Genomic DNA, 20,162 nt, shown 5'->3' on the forward strand with positions numbered 1-20,162 from the left:
TCCGAGTTTAAAACAGCCTTTCTCGGCATTTTGACAAAAATAACAAACAAAATGACAAAAAACAGACCGAAATTTTCCAACAACAATAGGATAATAAAACCATAAATTAAAATTTACTCAAATTATACGAAGGATATCGATGAACTACATGAGGGTAGATTATTAATAAAATATATTAAAATTGTTATTATTCTGAGAGGCAGCATGAGAGAGATATGCACTCTGATTAAAAACATCATAGTTGGTTTTAAAGCTGTTGATGAGAAAGTAAGTAAGAAATACTATATACCTACTTACTATAATACAATGTAAAAAATTCTAATATTTTATCGATTTCAGAACGTCGACTTTGATGTGTCCCGTCTCTAGTACGTTCCATTTTACCAAAGTGTGTACTCAAGAAATATATATTATCTGTGGTTGTTGTCAAGAAAATGACAGATTTTGCAATAGTATTCATGCGTTAAATGGAAAATTTTAAAGTGTCACCCATATCATTGGTTCTGGAAAATGGTATAAACGTTTTGTAAGCTATAATTATGCTAGCTGACAACACCTAAAAGTATATAGTCTACTTAGGTTTAGGTACATGTAGCTTGAAAACTTCTGAAAGGATGAAGACAATAATATTAATTTTTTCGTGCAGAGCAAGTCACTTTGGGTCAAGTTTATTCAAATCACACTAATTATGAAAACATATTATTATATTCATAAACTAATTGTACTTCAATAAAACAGGAGTTACAGAATCACGTATAATATTATAATCTCTCTCTTTATTTACGTGCCTCAACTTTTATACGCTAATGAACGTTAACAAACCCAATACATCAATATTGCAATATCCCTCAGGCTATGACGGCGGCCTTCGTACCACGTACTACGTGGAGGCGTGGGCGGCGGGATCGCTCGTGGCAAATTCCACTGCTGCTTCGCCTCTGTGGAGACTGCGCGCTCTCGGTGCCGGGCGAGCATTGAAGATGGTGTTCTATGCACATAACGCACGAGGCCGGTCCGAAGCTGTGACGCTGAGGATACATACACTGTCGCGGTTGGCGCTGCATACGGGTATGTTGATTATGATATGGATTAATAATATAATTATTATAATATCTAACATATTTAGTGATATTTTGAAGACGATGCAGTTCTCTGATGTAAGATGGCGATAATTCTCACACAATTATAATTATACCTACGTGTTTATTATTTAATCAGAAATCGTTTTAAAAATTTTAATACATTTTATATGAAATTGCCATATCGATTTAATGATATGTTTAATTCGTTAATATAATATAAGTATTATTAATATAATAAATTATAATCGACAGAAACTTTTTCTTTATAAAATAGAAAATGAGCATATTACGCAGAAAGCATATTATTTACTGTGTCCAAATAAAATAAAATATTTACTCAGAAACCGTAATATTAATTTCTGTGTAAGTAATAATTTATGTAACGGCGAGATACAATCGCAACAATGGCTGAATGTTATCAGCGTAGAATCTTCAAAGCAATCTGAAAAGTAATAACTTTCTGATATGAGACATTCCGAAACCATGGTTATTTAGGAATTCATATATTTTTTATGGTGAATTTCTTTTTTAACATTTTTGTAAAAATGAATAATAAATAAATGAATAATATGTAGTAGTTAAATTTAACATAATATTATTTACCCATAAATATAATATCACACATCTGTGTGATACTTGGCGAAAAATTTAAATAAGTAGGTACCTATATCTATGTTATTTCCATCGTCAACCTTATTTAGTGCTCTTGACATTTGATTAATATTTTTTGCTAAAAATATTAACAAGAACTAAATAAAAACATACCTACTACGAAAATAAATATAAAAATATTCAATTTCATCAAGAAAATATACCTATAATTAAAACTTCTTTTGGGTTCCTTAATTAAATATTGACAGTAGAAATTAATTACATTGGTAATTGAAAATGTTTTCAATATTTAAAGTCGATAATTGAGTGTTTCGTCTGTAACGGCTCGATTTTGAAGCCACTTCATTAATCAATTTCGCGATAAATCATGTTAGAAAAACATGTGGAAAGTAATGTTAACTGCAGGTTGTTCCAAAGTGGTTAGCAATACGACTTTTGTACATTCGTGAAAAACATGCGACCATAGTTATAAGTCCCGAGCACAACAATTTTTTTCGTGAATGTTAAAGAATATTAGAAAACTTGATCACAATGATCTCCAGACTCACCCCCTTAGTAATGTCAACGTAGACACTTTATTGTTACACATACACAAGCAAACATAAAATAGAACAGTTACACATAAAAACACACATATTATTATAACATAATACAAAGGCATATAACATAATAATATGTATATAAAATATTACCCATTTCTTGCAGCCAAATTTCGACTAAGTAACAGAAAAATAACATAATATCATGTCATTTTTTTTAACAGAGGCTAAAAGCAGCAGCGGGTGGGACATGAGCTGGGCGCTGGGCTCCGCCGCGGGGCTGGCCGGCGCGCTCGTGCTGGTCCTCTGTCTCGCGCTGCTGCTGAAGAAGCGGACCCACCGACCCATGCAGTATGAAGGTAGGCATGCCAAGGATATTGTAATATAAACCAGTAGGGCTATCAAAAATTCTGTCAACTCAAGTCACTAATTCGACCCATGCTGTATGAAGGTAGGCATAGCACTAATGATTCTATTCTTTTATCTGTGGAGGTGTCAGTTCCTGCACTTGTCTCTCTCGAATGGAACCTTTGTGCATATCCCCAAGGTCTAAACTTCCTTCCTAAGCTTGGACATAACAATGATATTTTAATACAAACTACATAGTTGGAGCGTCAGTGCTATAGATCGCATCCAGTAGCGTGAGTCGGGAGAGGCCTACATCCAGCAATGGACTGCTATAGGCTGATGATGATGGAGTGTTAGTGCAATAGAAACACTATCTTGACAAATAACACCCTACTTCTACCACTGAGCTGTTATTTTGAATTAGTTCCGTTAGAAAATTTGTGACTTTATTTATTGGTTCTACAATGGTTGCCATTAGGTTGTACTTGAAACGGATTGATGGTAAACAAAATGCGGACAGTTTTTTGCTTTGATTTTGTATGTGAATAACCATTTTGTTCGTATAGAAAGAAAGAAAATTCATTTATTTGCCAAAAAAAAACATGCAATAAAATTAAAAAGTGTATTGAATATAATATTGCATACCATTAAAATTATCTAATTTAGGTGCATCCCATCTCTACTTTATAATCATAATTCATTTGACGACCGAATGGCGTAGTGGTTAGCGACCCTGACTACTGAGCCGATGGTCCCGGGTTCGATTCCCGGCTGGGGCAGATATTTGTTTAAACACAGATATTTGTTCTTAGGTCTTGGATGTGCCCGTAAAATGGCAATAGGCCCGCCCCCTATTACATTGGGACTAACATAACACTCTGGCGAAAAGTGGGTGCAGCAATGCACCTCTGCCTACCCCGCAAGGGAGTACATTAGTACAAGGCGTGAGTGCGTGTGTGTGTGTGTATTATTCAACCAACCATGTTATAATAAACTTAACTAAAGTTTCTTAACTTTCCCTATAGTACATTTAATATTACAAAGTGGCCCAGTGGTTGCTTTGTTAAAGAAGGGACATTGGTGTTTTATCAAGATCGGTTCAAAATATAATTTCCGTTGGCGTTGGGAAAGTATAAGATGAAAGATGCAAGGAGCAAGATTGCAGCTGATACAAATATTTTAGTTAGTGCTGCTTGGTTTCAATGTTACCTTATCAATCAAGCTGAATTTAATGCTAATGATAACTTTTATAGTAGGTAGGTAGGTAGTAATATATATGAAATATTCATAAAAGCACTCAATTTTGTTACAAAAGTGTCACCGTCGATGACGCCAAAAATACTCAACTGCTCAGTAGATAGAAAACTTGGTAAAATAAATCGAAATTTTCACTGCAGGCAAGTTTGCAGGAAATTGTAGCAGATTTTGTCGCGTGCCTCGAATTTTTGGCTTTATTACTAGAGAATTGTGGAGGATGCCACTATTCCTTTACCTTACGCCGAACACACGGGAACCATGTCAAGCTTCTTACTGTAAATAAAATAGCAAGTTTTTAAGATTTAAATATTAATGTGTTCTTATTATGGCTAATGCATTTTAAGCAATCTGAATATATAATTATACTATCGTAAATAATAAAATGAAATTGTTTCTTCTACTTGTTTTTTAAGGAGCGTAAATATCTGTTAACCACTATATCTGCTAGACAGCTCTATTTTTTAGCGCTTTAATACAATTATACAAGCAATACAATTATATAGATAAAACGTAAAAAAGAGCATCATTAAAATTGTATCTTTAAATATACACCAAGGTATACCTAACATTACTCTAGTTGCTGAAAACATGAAACAAATTTTCATTTGCCAAAAACAGGGATGTCAGCAACATTTGTTTAAAAACATATTCGTACGTGAAACGTACATGTCGAGTTCAAAGGCGAAATAATTTAGTGAGTTCGAATATGCGAGAGCATTCTGCTGGGACAGATCGCAGACATATCTTTTTGTCTTCTAAAACTGCTGTTTAGCGAAAGCATCTATTCTGAAATGAATTCCAAGTCAGCTCAATATATCAAGTTCAGTGCCAGGGTAGTGCCAGGGGTGCAAAGGATAACTTCTGAATAGCGTGCCAACATCTTCGCGTGAGAAATTCGACATAAACATAATCGATTTTTGCCATCGATCTTATAGTAATCACTCGTCTGGCTTGACTCGAGTAAATTATAGAGGTGCGATGTCAAACCTGACGACTACGGTTTACTGAAAACTATTGATCGTGAATCGTGATTGTTTTCCCATTTTACTGGCACTAGTCACGAATTTACTTCGTCAGATACGAGTTTTAATCATAGTATTTACTTTTTCAATTGCCCAGTTTGGGGCAGAATTGTAAATGTGTTAAACTCGTTTTTCAACGAAACAAATTGCCCTAAACTTATTATTTTAATGATACGTTTTGCTGGCCATTTGTAGGGGAATCTCTATTTGATACAACATGTAACAGACGTTTCTTCCGCAGCTCCGCTCCAGAGCTCAAAAGGCTACAAAGGCACAATACAGAGTAATAACCATTCGCCAATACAACCAGACGACAAGAACCCGGATGTGGTACCACTCGGAAAAGGTAGGAAATACATTATATTAAGAGCCCGTATACCTATGAGTGAATGTGATATTAAAAGGAAATATAACGCTCAGGAAACTCCGATAAAACGATATAAGCCACGCGCTTGTGAGCCGATTACAGAATCACACGCTGAAAGGCTGTTAATATTTAACTTAAATGTATTCGTATTGACTTCTTATTTTTAAGTGTATGTTGGATTACCTTTACATTACATTTTCAACTCGAAATTTTATTTTATTTTATTTTATAAATATTTATTTTATTTTATAATTTTTTTTATATATAATGACATGTCAATATCATCAATATTTAAATAAATAGTCACGTAGATACATAATTATTATTACATTGAGAGCATCTGCTTTATTCCAGACACACTCTTTATCTAACTTTACATATTATAAAGTGTGATGATGATGATGATGAGGCCAAATCACTTCGTATATCCAAAATTCTTATGATACACTCACGACCAATGTAAGAGTTCCAGTGAGATAATCACCAAATTACTTCTAAAGTTTCTCAGTGTAACCTTTCATTGCCCTTGAGTGTATTATCCCTTTTCCTTATTAAGTGTTAACTAATATTGCTACCCCTGATCCGTGTAGACTTCAACTGCGCCCGCGAGGCCGACCGGCCGCCGGAGCCGCCGCCCTACGGCGCCGTGGTGTCGCCGCCAGCCGCGTCGCGGAGCTCGGGCAGTCTGCACGACGCGCGGGCGCACACGCCGCACACGCCCAACACGCCGGCTTCTGATGCTCAGGTATACAGGGTGTTTTTTGTCGCTTCATGTACAGTGCATGGTGCATACAGGGTGTTGCAAAAAGGGTATGCTAAGCCGAAAGGGGGTGACTCAGGGGGTTATCCTGATGAACTTTTTTTCTACGAGTTTTGAAAATTCACGAAAAAAATATTTCCTTTTCCATAGAAACTTTGTTGGTCACGTGACTTTTTTACTATGGATAACGAATTTTTTTTTGCCCCCTGAGTCACCCCCTTTCGGCTTAGTATACCCTTTTTGCAACAACCTGTATATATCCGTGCCTTTTTAGTGATGCAGGATGGTTAACAAAGGGTACTACTTACCTACCTTACTTACCTCCGTTCAGCTTATTAAACCATTTTTTCGACAGTCTGTAAATTAGAGGCGTATTCTACGACGCCATCGCGACGCCGCCTCGACTCTAGCATCTCTAGCTGTGGGCGGAGCGCGATATAGCGATATCGCTAGGTCTCAATAGAACAGCTTTAGATACAAAGGTAGATGTGTGATGTCCCAAAATTATGAGATAAGAAAACCAAACTAAATTAATGGTGACGTTTTTTATTATACGGAACCCTAAAAAACACGTATTGATTGAACTTCAAGACAAAGACAAGCAAGCTATTCTTTTAATGCTTTTCTACTCACTATAGTCAAAGGTATGTCCTGTCAACTCACAAAGTACCAGGATATGAGATTTCATAGTACACATTTTGCTCCTGTAATACAAAATGTAACATCAAAGTACCAGGCAATCATAGGATGATAGAGTGAGCGACAACATCGCGACGAAGAAAGGTTCCACTTATCGAATCTGTTCCGCGGAGACGGGATTTCCACACACTCGACAACAGACTTAATCAGCCTATAAAGTTGTTTTCATCCAAAAAAAAACGTTGTACGCATTCTAAGTAGCAACCTGAGCTGAAATGAACTCGCTTATAAGACTTTCCATTTTGGCTCTCTCATTGTGTTTTGGTCTTTTATTGTTTTCGTTTTTGTAGTACAGGGATTTGAGACTTCTTATTTTCCGTAACACCATAATGCAGGCACGTTTACGGCTTAGCATTATCAAATACATCACACTCTTATGTTGTTTGAAGAATTGGGATTTATTAAGCCCCGATGTTTTCATACAGTCTCTCTTTAACCGTGCTAATACGGAAACACATAACACTGGAAAATGAGGAAAGTATTTTTTAAAGGATCAAATTGGTGTAATGTAAAATAAACAAGTCTAACTAAGTAGGTATAAATGAGAATTCTAAACGTCCCAATTGCCCAAAGCAAACAAGGCGTTCGTCCGTGTAAAGTAAACATCATACCCACACCCGTAGGTACCTAGATGTAGGTAGGTTAGGTAAACGTGTTCGCTCGATTCTCAGCCTAAGGATGTTTTTAACAGCATGCGGATTTGATCACGCACGCGGGATTGCCCCGCACGCGTTCAAGTATTCATTGTAACGCGTGAAATATGCACGCGAGACGCAGGAAAATTGTGTGCCATCTCGCGTTTGCGATGAAATCCGCATACTGTTAAAAACAGCCTAATTGGTTAGCTATTTTTAAACATTCTGAGTGACGTGTCGTTTCTCCACAGAGCATCGGGACCCTGGCCGAGGACCGGCGCTCCGTGACAAGCGGCACTCTGTCACGACGGAGAGAAGTCGTCACGACAAGAACGCCGCTACTAGCCAACGCTAGAGAGAGCTGCGTCTAAACGCAACCCCTACTTCACTACACGTTTATTTTAGTTTAAATTTTTTGGACAAATTTATAAATAACTAGACAAATATACTCTCTATTTACATGTTTGGTTTACTACTGTCTGTTTACGTAGACTTTGATGTGTTCACGGATAAAGTTTTTTCGAAACCAAGAGGACAGGGTCTCGGTTCTTTTTTTAGCGCAACTATTTTTCGGTATGTATTTTTGGAATGTCTGTGTAAATATAAATGTAAATCAAAATGATGTGATTGTTTTGAAACCGATTTTAATACTCGATAACTACTTGTATAGCAATTACTTACTCACGTTTGCAAAAATTATTAAGTTAGTTTAGGAAAATTGAAATTCTTTTAAGCTTTTTTATTTACTATTCACCGGCTGTTGTAATACTTGTGGTCAGTTAGCAACTTGCATTCAATTTAAAACAGAACAAAAATAAACTTGTTCACCTTCCATTACGATACAAATTATACTGATTAAGCTGCCGGTGTTCTAGTTTAAATGAATATTATTATATCCTTGTTATAAAAAATAAATTAGTTATTTATACAATATCTCAACTTGTGTTCACATTTTTTTAATAAAAAAGAGCCTGTAAGGAATTTAGAACTCACTGATTTCCGAATAGACAATAAAAATAATAAAGCGAAATTTAGATTTAAACTAAGTTTAATTTTAGTTTATAATAATGAATTAAACCATATTTTTACGCATGGAAGCTACTACATCTAAGAGATCGAGACAGAGAAGTACGTTATCTCATAATATAAATAACAGTCATGATTTTAGTTATCGAATGTACTTTTTCACCGACTTCAAAAAAGGAAAAGGTTCTCAATATGTCTGTATGTTTTTATTTCTTTTTTCCTATGCTAATATTTATATTTTCTTGTTAAGTATCGGTTTTGTATTAAATGAAATTTACTGTGATGCTATAAATTTTTTATCTAACTTTAAGTGTATGATTATGATATAATTATGTGAATATGAACTAAAGTATATGAAATAATACTACTTAATAAACGTAAAATGTTACAAACCTAAACACTATATCGAAATTATATTTGTAAATATAAGTAAATGTAAATAAAAGAATTATAAAGTCGGAAAATGTTTGTGAATACTAAATTATCGTAAATGTTGATGCAATATGTTACTACATCATAATTTTAAATTTTAGTTTCTTGCTCAAAAATATAATTAATTCTTTGTACAGATAAATAATTACCTAAATGTTTTATTTTTAAAGTGTACAGAGGTTTTCCTTTGCAATTAAAACTCATTGCATATTAAATATTAGCTATTACTTGTTTATATTTACTGCACTGACTATTTTGGTGATTCTTCAAAGACTTCTTGACATATCGTAAATGTTAAGCAGGAAACATAATGAATACTTATGTGTAAAACTTCTCAAAATAATAAATTTGCTTATTTGCAATGTTTTGTGTTTTTTTTAATGAAAACTTGTCACCACTTAATAAAACAAACTTTTTTTTAACCGTCTAGGAAGCACATAATTTAATATTTAAATAAATGGCACTATGTTCTTTCCTTCTAGAGAGACTTATAATAATGACTAATATTTTATATCTAATAATAAAATGTATAATATTAAATGAAATGAGTTGATAACCACAAATATTCTAAGGATATCACGAGACAGTCAGACAGAGCGATGCGAAGTACATTACTAAGTGTGAAGAACTGCAATTAATACGATAACATGGTAATTGCAATTTGGTGAGCGAAACGGGCGCGACTAAAACCATTCCACCTTCAAAATCTTATAAGAAACCGATCAAAAGGCCGAAACCAATCATCATTAATCCAAATAAGGGGACGAAATCAATTGACCAATCCCGCCGAACCCCACTCCAGTTAATACATTGGGTGGTGTTATCTACACATTACCCGGACTCCACTTTTATCTACCAAAAGCCGAAGAAAAAAGGTCAAAAAGATTACTTTGTCCCCTCAGACGTGGAGCATGCCCATTGTCATTCGTGATAAGAATTTTTATTCGAAGCCCTCATCTTTTGTTGTCGGGCTAAAGGTGGCGCATTTAAAAAGAGGGACATAGCTTGAGATGAGTTTTCCTTGTTTCGGTCTTGGGTTATTACGGCGGGAGTGAAAAGAGTAATCTGAGGACAAAGGTAATCAGGGGACGAATTGTTGTTATAAACCGACTATATCAGGTGCTAAACGCGCCGTTTCTACAAATATACATTCCGAGGCTGAGGTTTATTGATTGGTTTGCTGCTAAATGATTAGTGAATTCAATTAAACGGATAATGTAACGTATTACACCTGGCGAAGCGGAGTACCAATGACGCTAGCTCTAATCATAGGGAGCAGCTCAAACTGTTAATATCTGCTCGCATCCGGTTCAAGCCAGTAATATCTCGCTTGATCCAGTTTTGCACGAATTAGCGTACGCCTGGCATGGCGGGAGCGTTGCGTGATCAGACTAGTGGCTCTGTGTGCATATGTAATGGTGTGCCTTTCCCTTCAATTTAGCTTTACGGGAAAACGTTACTCTGACGTATTTTACGTTTTCGTTCACGCTTTTAAACGGAGTTGTACCTGCAATTTGCAATTAAGAGACAATAATTTATCGCAGCATTTTAGCTGCTGTAGGTGTGTTTAGGGCTTATGACATCATAAGTATTATTTTATGATGATGATGAATCTGTACAATGTGTTGTATTTTTACGAACTGTTATTTCTATGAAGTATAAAAATGCATATATTTTAAAGCAATAACAGCAAAAACTTTATACCTACACTAGGTTGTCCGGTAGACATAGCTTAAAGCTACTTTTTGTATCGTTTGTTATTTTACTTTACCTTACAAACAAATAGTACCGTTATTTGCCCAGACATGCAAACTACTGATTCCCAATAAAAGTGAAGCTGCAATCTTATATGGCAGTGGTAGTCATTGCAATTCCGATTGGCTCGCCGGCTCCAAACGACTGATCGAGTTTGACGCTTGAGCCGATGCGGCCCCAGTAATTGACACTTTACCTGCAACGAACCCTCAACCACTTTAATTTCTCTTCCATCCATGTAAATAACGTGGTCCATAGCATGCACGCGATTAGTGGGCATTCGTCTGAATTGTTCCTTGGCTGACTGTGAAACGAGAGATCTTGCTACGAGCTACGACATTGCTACGAACATGCTACGCGCTACGGACATGCTACGAGCTATGAAAACTTATTCTTTCACCATACAAGTTAAAAAAGTATTGACAGTCATAATGTAAAGATTTGTATTGTAATTGTATTATCCTGATTAAGGTTTTTAATACAATTCTTCTTTTATCGCAATATATTTTAAATAATATTCTATCTATCTATATATTTTGTTAAGATTTATAAAGTTCTTCTAAATTCACAGACAATTAATAATCCCGTCCTGTGAGCTCAGGTTTCACAGTACAACTTGCTTCTCCCTTGTAATTGAAGTACTAACGAGTGGAGTCGGCACTCGAAGTTTACACTAATTTGTTTTGTTCCCTGACGCTTTTAAAGCGTAAAACTTGCTAGTGCCAAGTGCCATAGACATCAGAATTCAAAAGATTTAAGTATTTTGTTTTATTTTTATCCTCGTCGTTACAATATTGAGAATGATGAAACGCTTGACTGATCTGTTCACGGAACATGCCATAGTGCTTGCAGTTACAAGTAATTATTATTAATATGTGTATAATAATCACGCTAGCTAAAAATAGCAGTATAAAGCTATCTAAACTCTAAACTCTCTTAGGAAGGGAGTTTGGGCAATGGTCCAAATTTAGTCTAAGACCTTTACCCCCATGCTCTGGTCCACTGCGGGTTTGGTGAGTTCACACCTCTAGAGGTGCTAGAACTGATGGTTTCCTACACCGTATGGGCGACGCAACAAAATCTATATACTTTAATATTATATTCCAAAGTACTCATTGGTTCATGTCACGGGTATATAGGAATCGATCCCATCTTAGTTTCGATATTACATCTTTCACAATAATAATATGCAGGTACTATATCCGCCACAACCAATAATTTTGACGTTAGTAATACAACTAAAATGTATATTTATTTGCTGTTTCCTTCAAAATAATAGACGCATTTTTCCTGAAATAAAAATGACATATTATGTATCTAGCCTATCTGAAACCTAGTTAAACATTGTGAGATATGGCGTTTCGACTTTCTCCGTGTTCGGCATCATAAGGGTCACAGTGACAGTTAAATAAAGTCCATTTTTCTCTCCACCTTTATTTGCAAGGTGCGGGTGCCTATATAAATAGAGTGAGTCGCCCGCGCGCCTCAGTTGTAATATCACCATGCAGAAATGACTAGGTTTCAGATAGGCTAGATACATAATATGTCATTTTTATTTCAGGAAAAATGCGTCTATTATGTAGTCTGAGCCTATCTGAAACCTAGTTAAACATTGTGAGATGTGTTTATTATCGCATGGTGGAGAGAAAACCAACTGTGACCCATAAGCTACTGATGAGTATATCAGTGGATAAATATTTGTATCTATAAATTTATAATGCATAGATTTCTAGGTAATAGATATACTAAAAAGAAAGGTATATGTATACATAAGACTTAAGTACTTCCTTATTACTCCTGACTTGTCAGAAAGTTATGGAAGGTATGTACCTATACATATAGGTAGGTATTTATACATATGGATACACACAGTGCCTCTTCGAAAGCAATACTTATAAGTAGTTATTGATCAATATCTTGTTATTGTCAAGGCAATATTTTTAACATACACTAGCCGAATGGATGGAACCAGTGAAATACTTTGCAACAATATTTAAAAGCTGTAAAATGTAGAATATCGATCCAGGCCGCTGGGGCTCAGGTCAGCACATGCTGACTAGGGTATGTAATTCTGGACTGACCTCAGAAATGCAGCAGCCGACCCTGGAGCCTCGAGGACCTGCTCAGTCAGCCCTGTACGAGGACACGGCCTGCAACACCTGGCGCGGCATCTAGTCCTTGGAACGAGGAGTGGTGCTTGAAGGGAAGATAATTTTACTAAATATCTCAGCCTCATCAGCTACTGGAAAAGATTAGATGAAGGCTGTGATACTGGCGGATAACTAAGTATTCAGTTTTTCAAAACATGATGCAGGTCACTATATTCATATTCTAGATTGACAAGTAACACACAGTCTAATTTTGTATTCTAACTAACTCGGCGGTTAACGAGTTCCTGTGCAGTCCTACTAGGAAGGAAAGTTATTTTATAAGCCTTTGCACCGATTTTGTGGGCTACTATCATTCTGTATCATCATGTGTGAATATTATGAGCTCTGGCAGCATTCCTTGGTAGATGACATCAATTAATAAAGATTGATTAACACAACAATAACAATTATAATAGTTGATAAATGAAACCCGGCTAACATGTCTTAACTGGGTAAGTAAATGATCAGTCATGCCACCAGGATAAGTAAAATGTTCAGCACTTCATATGAAAAACATTAACAAGGTCACCTTTAGGTATGTTCGTCAACACTAAGGGCAGGTCTCGGCCAAAACCTTAAGGCTTCGCCTTATTGCAACTTCAAAGGTACGTAGGTAGGTACCTACTTACATTGTTGTAGGTTCGATTTTGAAACCATCAAGTCAACCTGGATAAAACAAAATAAAATAGCTCGATTAAATAAAGATGGTACGTAAAGATGTTAGTTGTACCTGATCAGACCTGATGCAACGACAGCCAACATAGACTCTCTAATCTGTGGAAGCAACAATCATGGTGGCGGGAACATGGACAGTTGGACGAGCCACCTCGAGCCTGACTTATCAATCAGAACTGACAGTTCGCCAACAGCAAATAGCTTGCGGCTATCTATAGGTAAACTTAGGTAGTTAGCTATACCCAAGAAACAGTCCTTGGACATCGATATGACAGTGGAACGGCCAATAACTGTGACATTCTTTAAAACAAAAAGGCTTGTTGTTGTCCAGCTAAGGAAGGTTACCTACTTCAGCGACCTGGTATTGCATTCTGAAAGAACTGCGAAGAGTTAATATTATGACTAATAATTATTACTTATTTAGAAAGTTTTCCGCAAACTCTAATAAATCAAGCAGCTACCACGTCACCGCTGCCCGGTTATAACTCTGTACTAGCTTAGTAGATATATATACCAGTTCTAGCCTTCAGCTAGAGGCCAGAGAGCTCCTAAATGAGATGCGAGTACGAGCATGACACAAGTAATTTTTTAATAGGTAACTAGGTACGTAACTAACTGAAAGATCCATAAAACAGTTGAGGATTACTCAAAATGGAATTGTGAAAACGGCACGTCTGCATCTTAACCAGTCAGTCTAAGTAGTTTCAGCAGATACAATGCTGAAAAATAGTTATGAAACGTTTGCGCCAGAATCGAATTAAAAATACATTTTCATTAGAGAAGCCGTTTAGGCATGAATAGGTACTTTCACCCTTTGGATTGTGCTCCAAATGATGACCTTCGAAATTCATAGAAATTTAATGACGACTGCCATTGTTTATTATCTAGCCCCGTACATTGAGTAGGGCTGCGGCTACACGTGATGTGATACACAGTACACAGTAGGTATATGCATGTTCCCAGAATAGTGGAAGTTATAATTTTACCAAAAGGTAGTCGTCTCGTGCAAGAGCACCGTTACTCGATTTATTCGATACACAACTAGTAGACAGCTGCTGCGTAGAAGGTTCACGCATTTTTCAACAAAGAGCTCGGATTATACACTCTCACAATCCACTGGGACATAAGGAAGACAGCTAATATGGTGCCACTCAGAAACCGCGATGACACTCCGATCATGATCACCCGACAGTAGGATCATAATAAATTCGGTAACTTGTGAAGCGGTATGGTATAGCAACAGCGACTTTCACGAAATCAGGAATTAGCTCAGTGCTTTTAGGTTGAACACTCGCCGGTGGGATTCACTTTGCTCACAGCCGAGAAAAGAAAAGACTCAAAGCTGGAATCTGCCGATGTGTCATGACACTTAAGATAGTGTCTGGGGGGTCACTTTATATGACGAAAAACGAACTTTCAGTGCACTGCGGCGCGAGCCGCTCTATCTGTTTGTATGTATTAAACGTGCCGATTGCACGACAGCTCTCGTTCGTTCGTTTCTCATCAGTATAGAGTAACGTTCCTGTACTTACCGTGCGTCACCATTCCCATGAGCAGTCCAATGATCTTTAGACAGTTTAGAACAAAAGCTGCATTAGACAGTTTCTTCAGCAGAGACATCGAAATAAAAAATTGATTGCACAACTATCCCCAGGAGCAGTCTACAGGTCACTTTGGGGAGTTCAGAAGAAAGCTGCTTTAATAGAATACCCTACCTCAGCGGAGGTATCAAATTGAAGTGCTATAACACTTTTAGAAGCGGTGCACGTTACCCAATTTGTCGTCATCCATGCCGATGCGGCTACGGCGACTGCAGGTGGTTACTCATGCTTCGTTGGTGTGCCCTTGTATGGCTAACATGACCAACCTTGGCAGTAAACGTTCGTCTGCATATGCCATAATCACTGATGAATAGCGCACGTTACTCGATACCTTCTAAATAAGTCACTCATAATGATGGCTGATGATGATGATGACCGTGCTAGCAATAGTGCAGGCGGTTCCGCTGAGCATAAAATCTCTTCCCAGACAGGGGGCGTTTGGATCTGGCAACCAGAACAGGAGTGCCAGGTGTGCGCAGCGATGCAGGTGGGACAACACAGCCGCCAGGGCAGGAGTACATGGCTGGGTCTATGCAGCGATGCAGGTACCACAAACCGGTGGCCAGGGCCAGGACCGGGTGTACAGCCGCCAGGGCAGGAGTGCATGGCTGGGTCTATGCAGCGATGCAGGTACCACAAACCGGTGGCCAGGGCCAGGACCGGGTGTACAGCCGCCAGGGCAGGAGTGCATGGCTGGGTCTATGCAGCGATGCAGGTACCACAAACCGGTGGCCAGGGCCAGGACCGGGTGTACGCTGCGATGCAGGTGGCACGAGACGGCGGCCAGCGCAGGAGCACAGGGCCGGGTGTATGCTGCGATGCAGGTGGCACGAACCGGTGGCCAGGGCAGGAGCGCAGGGCCGGGTGTACGCTGCGATGCAGGTGCCACGAGACGGCGGCCAGCGCAGGAGCACAGGGCCGGGTGCAGGTTACACGAAACTTCAATTTCACCGAATCGGCCTGCCTACCCTCAGCGGGTAGGTACCGGCGGATCACATTACTCGCCGCACATGCCACAATGTCCCAACATACTGAAACTCGGAGCCACGTACTTCCTGTAAAAAATCCTATGACGGTCCTGGAAAGCTCCTGTTTGTAAAGCCTTACATAAGCTGTAAGTGCATTATTGTAATAGCAAAGTTTTTATCAACTGTTTTCTAAAAATATTAGAAATTGAGGGTAGAAAAATATATTTTTATTATTTTTTCCTGTATAAAATTAACATATGCTTTACTTAAAGCGGTCATTAATGTAAGTATCTAGCTCAAGCGCCACTAGTAGGACCGGAATATGTGATCAATCATCACCACGACTATTGAATCGGACCCTACTGCGTGGGATAAAAACCCCAAGCGCCGGAGCATTATGACCAGTGGCTGAGCTTTTAAAAGCAGTAAATAATAGCATTTTACTCACGGCTTATCAACTCAAACCTTCGTTGCGAAATCCTCAGCAATGGCTGCGTGCGCAGCAGCCGGCAGGCCCCGCGCCGCCTGGTCCGCATCACGCTACAGCTCCCGGCAGCGAGGACTCCGCAAATTCAATATTATATTTTTCCCCGTCGGAGCGAAGCCGACGAGAACCGTGGCTACATTGAGCCATTTTGCCGAAGTGTTCACTTCAAAAATCAAAAACCAACTGAGGCGCGCGGGCGACTCACTCTATTTATATAGGCACCCGCACCTTGCAAATAAAGGTGGAGAGAAAAATGGACTTTATTTAACTGTCACTGTGACCCTTATGATGCCGAACACGGAGAAAGTCGAAACGCCATATCTCACAATGTTTAACTAGGTTTCAGATAGGCTCAGACTACATAATAGAATTATGGGTCAAGCACGCCGGCGGCTCCCAAATTTCGACGAGGCATATAAAAATATTGCAACAAAAATAATTTTACGCCTTCAAACGACGAAAGTTCACGACGCCATAAACTGAACGAACACAGCAGCAGTAAAGAGCCTTATTTACTAACTTCATGGTAACAGTTTCCAAATGAAAATTTAATGTAGCCGATGCCGTAAAAAATGTTTCAAACTTCGGCATTATTGACAAAGGAAGATTATGTTATGGGTATATTTAATACAAAATACACGCTGCTATAACTCAACTATGCAGCAATAAAAAAGATCCATTGATACCAAATTACTCCAAAACTGAAAAGGCTAGCTCAATCACGCTGTCTGCAATATTGAAGTACTTTAACATCGCATCAGAATATTTACCAACTAAAAATGTAAATATTCTGTTCATTAAAATTAAATTCATTTGCATGCATTTTGTAAGTAGAACTTTTTCTTTGCTAGTGAGTGTAAAACTAATTATACTTCAATGACAATGAATAGTTTTTATAATAATATTTTTTAATAGGGCCGTGTTACACGAAAACATAATTTACCAATGTCCGAAGAAGTATGATTGCAGCGGTGTGATTGGCTGAAATTCAACTGAAATGCTACGAGTAAGGTTACATTAAAACAATGCCATATATTTTCTCTCCTTGCCTTAGTTGTGCATATTTTATATTCATTCTTGATAACACCCTGCTACGGATCACTGGAAATATTTACATAATCTCATCTGACTCAATTTCATTTCCATGGAAAAACTACCATGGATTCACGTTCATATTACTTAAACATGGTCCACCACATTAATAAAACTTATTATAGTGATGCTTTACAACATTATTATTTAATAATAGTTATGTTGAAGTACTTTGTAAGTAGGTACGAATATACCTATAATAAATTGATTTTATAAGCTTTTTTGAATAAGATTTGTAGGATGCCATGCGGCTAGGACAGCTGGTGAAGTAAGCATGATATACATGTTTCATTGGTTTCAATCAATTTTGGTTGTATGGCTTTTTGCCGTGTGTGACTAACACGGCTAATTAGGCCAGAGTCACGTGACCAATATATATGTTTATGTGAGTTGTATCTTGTACCACTTATATGAGCTGGTCTATCAGCCCTCCAAGACATGTCGTTGACTTTTGGGACGCCCGGTATGTAACTTAGTGGTATCTCCCATACATTTACATCTCGATCTAGAATATTCTACATATTATCATTCCATGTTTATTTGCCCGTCGTGTTAGCGTAGTGTGTAGGTAATTTGTTTAAATATGCACTTCTCAAAGCGTAACATATTTACGATATTTTATATTTTTATGTATAATTTATTATTTGAATGAACTGAATTAATCGGACGGCTTCAACATGGTCAATGAAGTGGACTCTAATAAGAAAAGAAAGACTTGGCTGAAAAAAATACTGCCTTTTTTATGTGAATTAATTAGGTACACTATCTATAAAACCATGGGAAAATCTAAAGGAAATATCAGTTTGTTTTACAAGTTCCTAGAGAGCTAACCATAGTTCCTTAAGTTATATCCCCCCAATGTAAGTAGAACATAATATTTTTAACTTAATTTATTGCTTAATTGTAATATAATATTATGACAGTAACATACTAAATGCAGTATTTTTTTTAAATCCTTATCGGGACGCTAAATTGGAAACTGAACTAGTTCACCCATTTTCCACTGCGCTTGTCTATTTCACACATCTAGGTTTTCCTTCATAGCGGTTTTGGGTGCATTGTACATAATTATTATTAAGTTTTAAAGAAGTCATACTGTTTTGAGTGTGAATTGAAACTCTTGTGATTTTTGTGTGAATTAGGTAATGTGCATTTGAGCCAGCGTTTGTCGAGCCAATGGCCCTAATTTCTTAGGTGTTTACGTTTAGATCCTAACATGATATAAAAAAGAAGTGAATAAAACTGTTTTTATTTATTTCAGTAATCTAAAATGAAGTTATTATGTATCATGTTTTATGCAATGAGCCTCGCCTTTGCCGAAAGTAGTGATGACTTCTACACGCGATATTGGCCGAGACAAGTGATGGAGAGGTTGATCCCTCCACCAAAGTAAGTTCAATTATAGTAGTAAAAAAATCTTAACTATTTTTTAATCATAATTATATTATATATACCTAAATTATGATTAATAATAAAACTCGAATGCAATTTTCAAATCTATACTATCTGTTGTAGCATGATGTTATGATTGTTCAAAAATAACTATAAAATTTGCCTTTTACAGAAAATTTTGCTGCCCAACCAATGAAAACTTCATGGATACATACCGCAAGGGCTGCGAAATTGATCGATGTTTTGCTGTAAGTTCTGAAGCAGATTTTAGTATTTTAATCTAAAACTTCTAGGGTACACGTCTAGAATCTAGTGTAATCTAATTATAATAATTGTACAATACAATACAATAAACTTTATTTGCACACCATAAAAAACTTAAATCTAACTTAAGTAACAGAAATGCACAAATGGCGGTCATATCGCTAAATCTCTTCCAGACAACCTTGTAACTAAGAAAAGATAAAACATAAAAAGGGCATTTAGGTGTACTTACAAATATAATTTAAAAAAAATTGTTGTTTCCATTTCAGCGTATAAATGAAACCTGCACGGATTACTTGAATGATATCAGCTTAGAGTACATCCCCCCGGGCCAGCCCTTGGACCGGCGCTGCCACAACGGAGCCAAATGTGAGAACGGAAAATGTAGATTGGACCGCATCAACGACGACGATTACATGAGATTTGTAAGAAGAATCCAATATAATATGTAAGAAAGTAACACCAATAATGAATACGGCATTACGGTTAAATTTCCCTTTATATATTATTAATATTATCTAATTAAGACATGATCTCAGTAGATTTATTAGGTATGTAAGTAGTGTATTGATTTTCTCTTCTGTGAGGTAATTTTAAATACATAAATAAATAAGAAACGATTCCTATGTGTCTTTTAGTTATTAATCCTATAAGGTTCAGGAATCCTATAAGACTAAATAGGTCATAGAACAACGCGGACTAGGGTAAACCCTCGTTGAGGTAGATCAAACCATAATGACAACAATTAAAATGTATCATGAGTCCCATAACAACTGTTAAATCCATACATTTTATCATTCATTTGTTAGATTTTAATGAAAAAAGGGCTTTAGTACCAGGTATATGCATAAGTATATAATCTAGCGTCAACGGAGTCATGCTAGGAGTCAAAATACTTTACAAATTATAAAAGAATGGTTTAAAAATGAATAGACTCATTTAAATAAACTCAACAAATTACCAACACTTTCGTATCAGTTAACAAATATAATTCGACCC

General features: G+C 37.0%; 2 protein-coding genes across 2 annotated transcripts in view; both read left to right on the forward strand.

The window, feature by feature from the left end:
* Positions 1-9,110, forward strand: part of LOC105388554 (synaptogenesis protein syg-2) — a 112,490-nt gene extending 103,380 nt beyond the window's left edge. The window contains exons 13-17 of the mRNA XM_048625129.1: positions 853-1,068; positions 2,458-2,592; positions 5,102-5,206; positions 5,818-5,972; positions 7,573-9,110. Of these exons, the coding sequence (XP_048481086.1) occupies positions 853-1,068; positions 2,458-2,592; positions 5,102-5,206; positions 5,818-5,972; positions 7,573-7,692 (731 nt within the window). The 3' untranslated portion in view covers positions 7,693-9,110. The remainder of the gene's footprint in view (positions 1-852; positions 1,069-2,457; positions 2,593-5,101; positions 5,207-5,817; positions 5,973-7,572) is intronic.
* Positions 9,111-18,774: 9,664 nt separating this feature from the next.
* On the forward strand, positions 18,775-19,776 carry LOC105390601. Its single transcript, XM_011561938.3, has 3 exons — positions 18,775-18,896; positions 19,072-19,147; positions 19,433-19,776. Exons 1-3 carry the CDS (start codon positions 18,778-18,780, stop codon positions 19,613-19,615), a joined length of 378 nt encoding a protein of 125 aa, XP_011560240.2. The 5' UTR covers positions 18,775-18,777; the 3' UTR covers positions 19,616-19,776.
* Positions 19,777-20,162: the final 386 nt, after the last annotated feature.

Source organism: Plutella xylostella, chromosome 13, assembly GCF_932276165.1.
Source record: "Plutella xylostella chromosome 13, ilPluXylo3.1, whole genome shotgun sequence".
NCBI classification, from domain to species: Eukaryota; Metazoa; Arthropoda; class Insecta; order Lepidoptera; family Plutellidae; genus Plutella; species Plutella xylostella.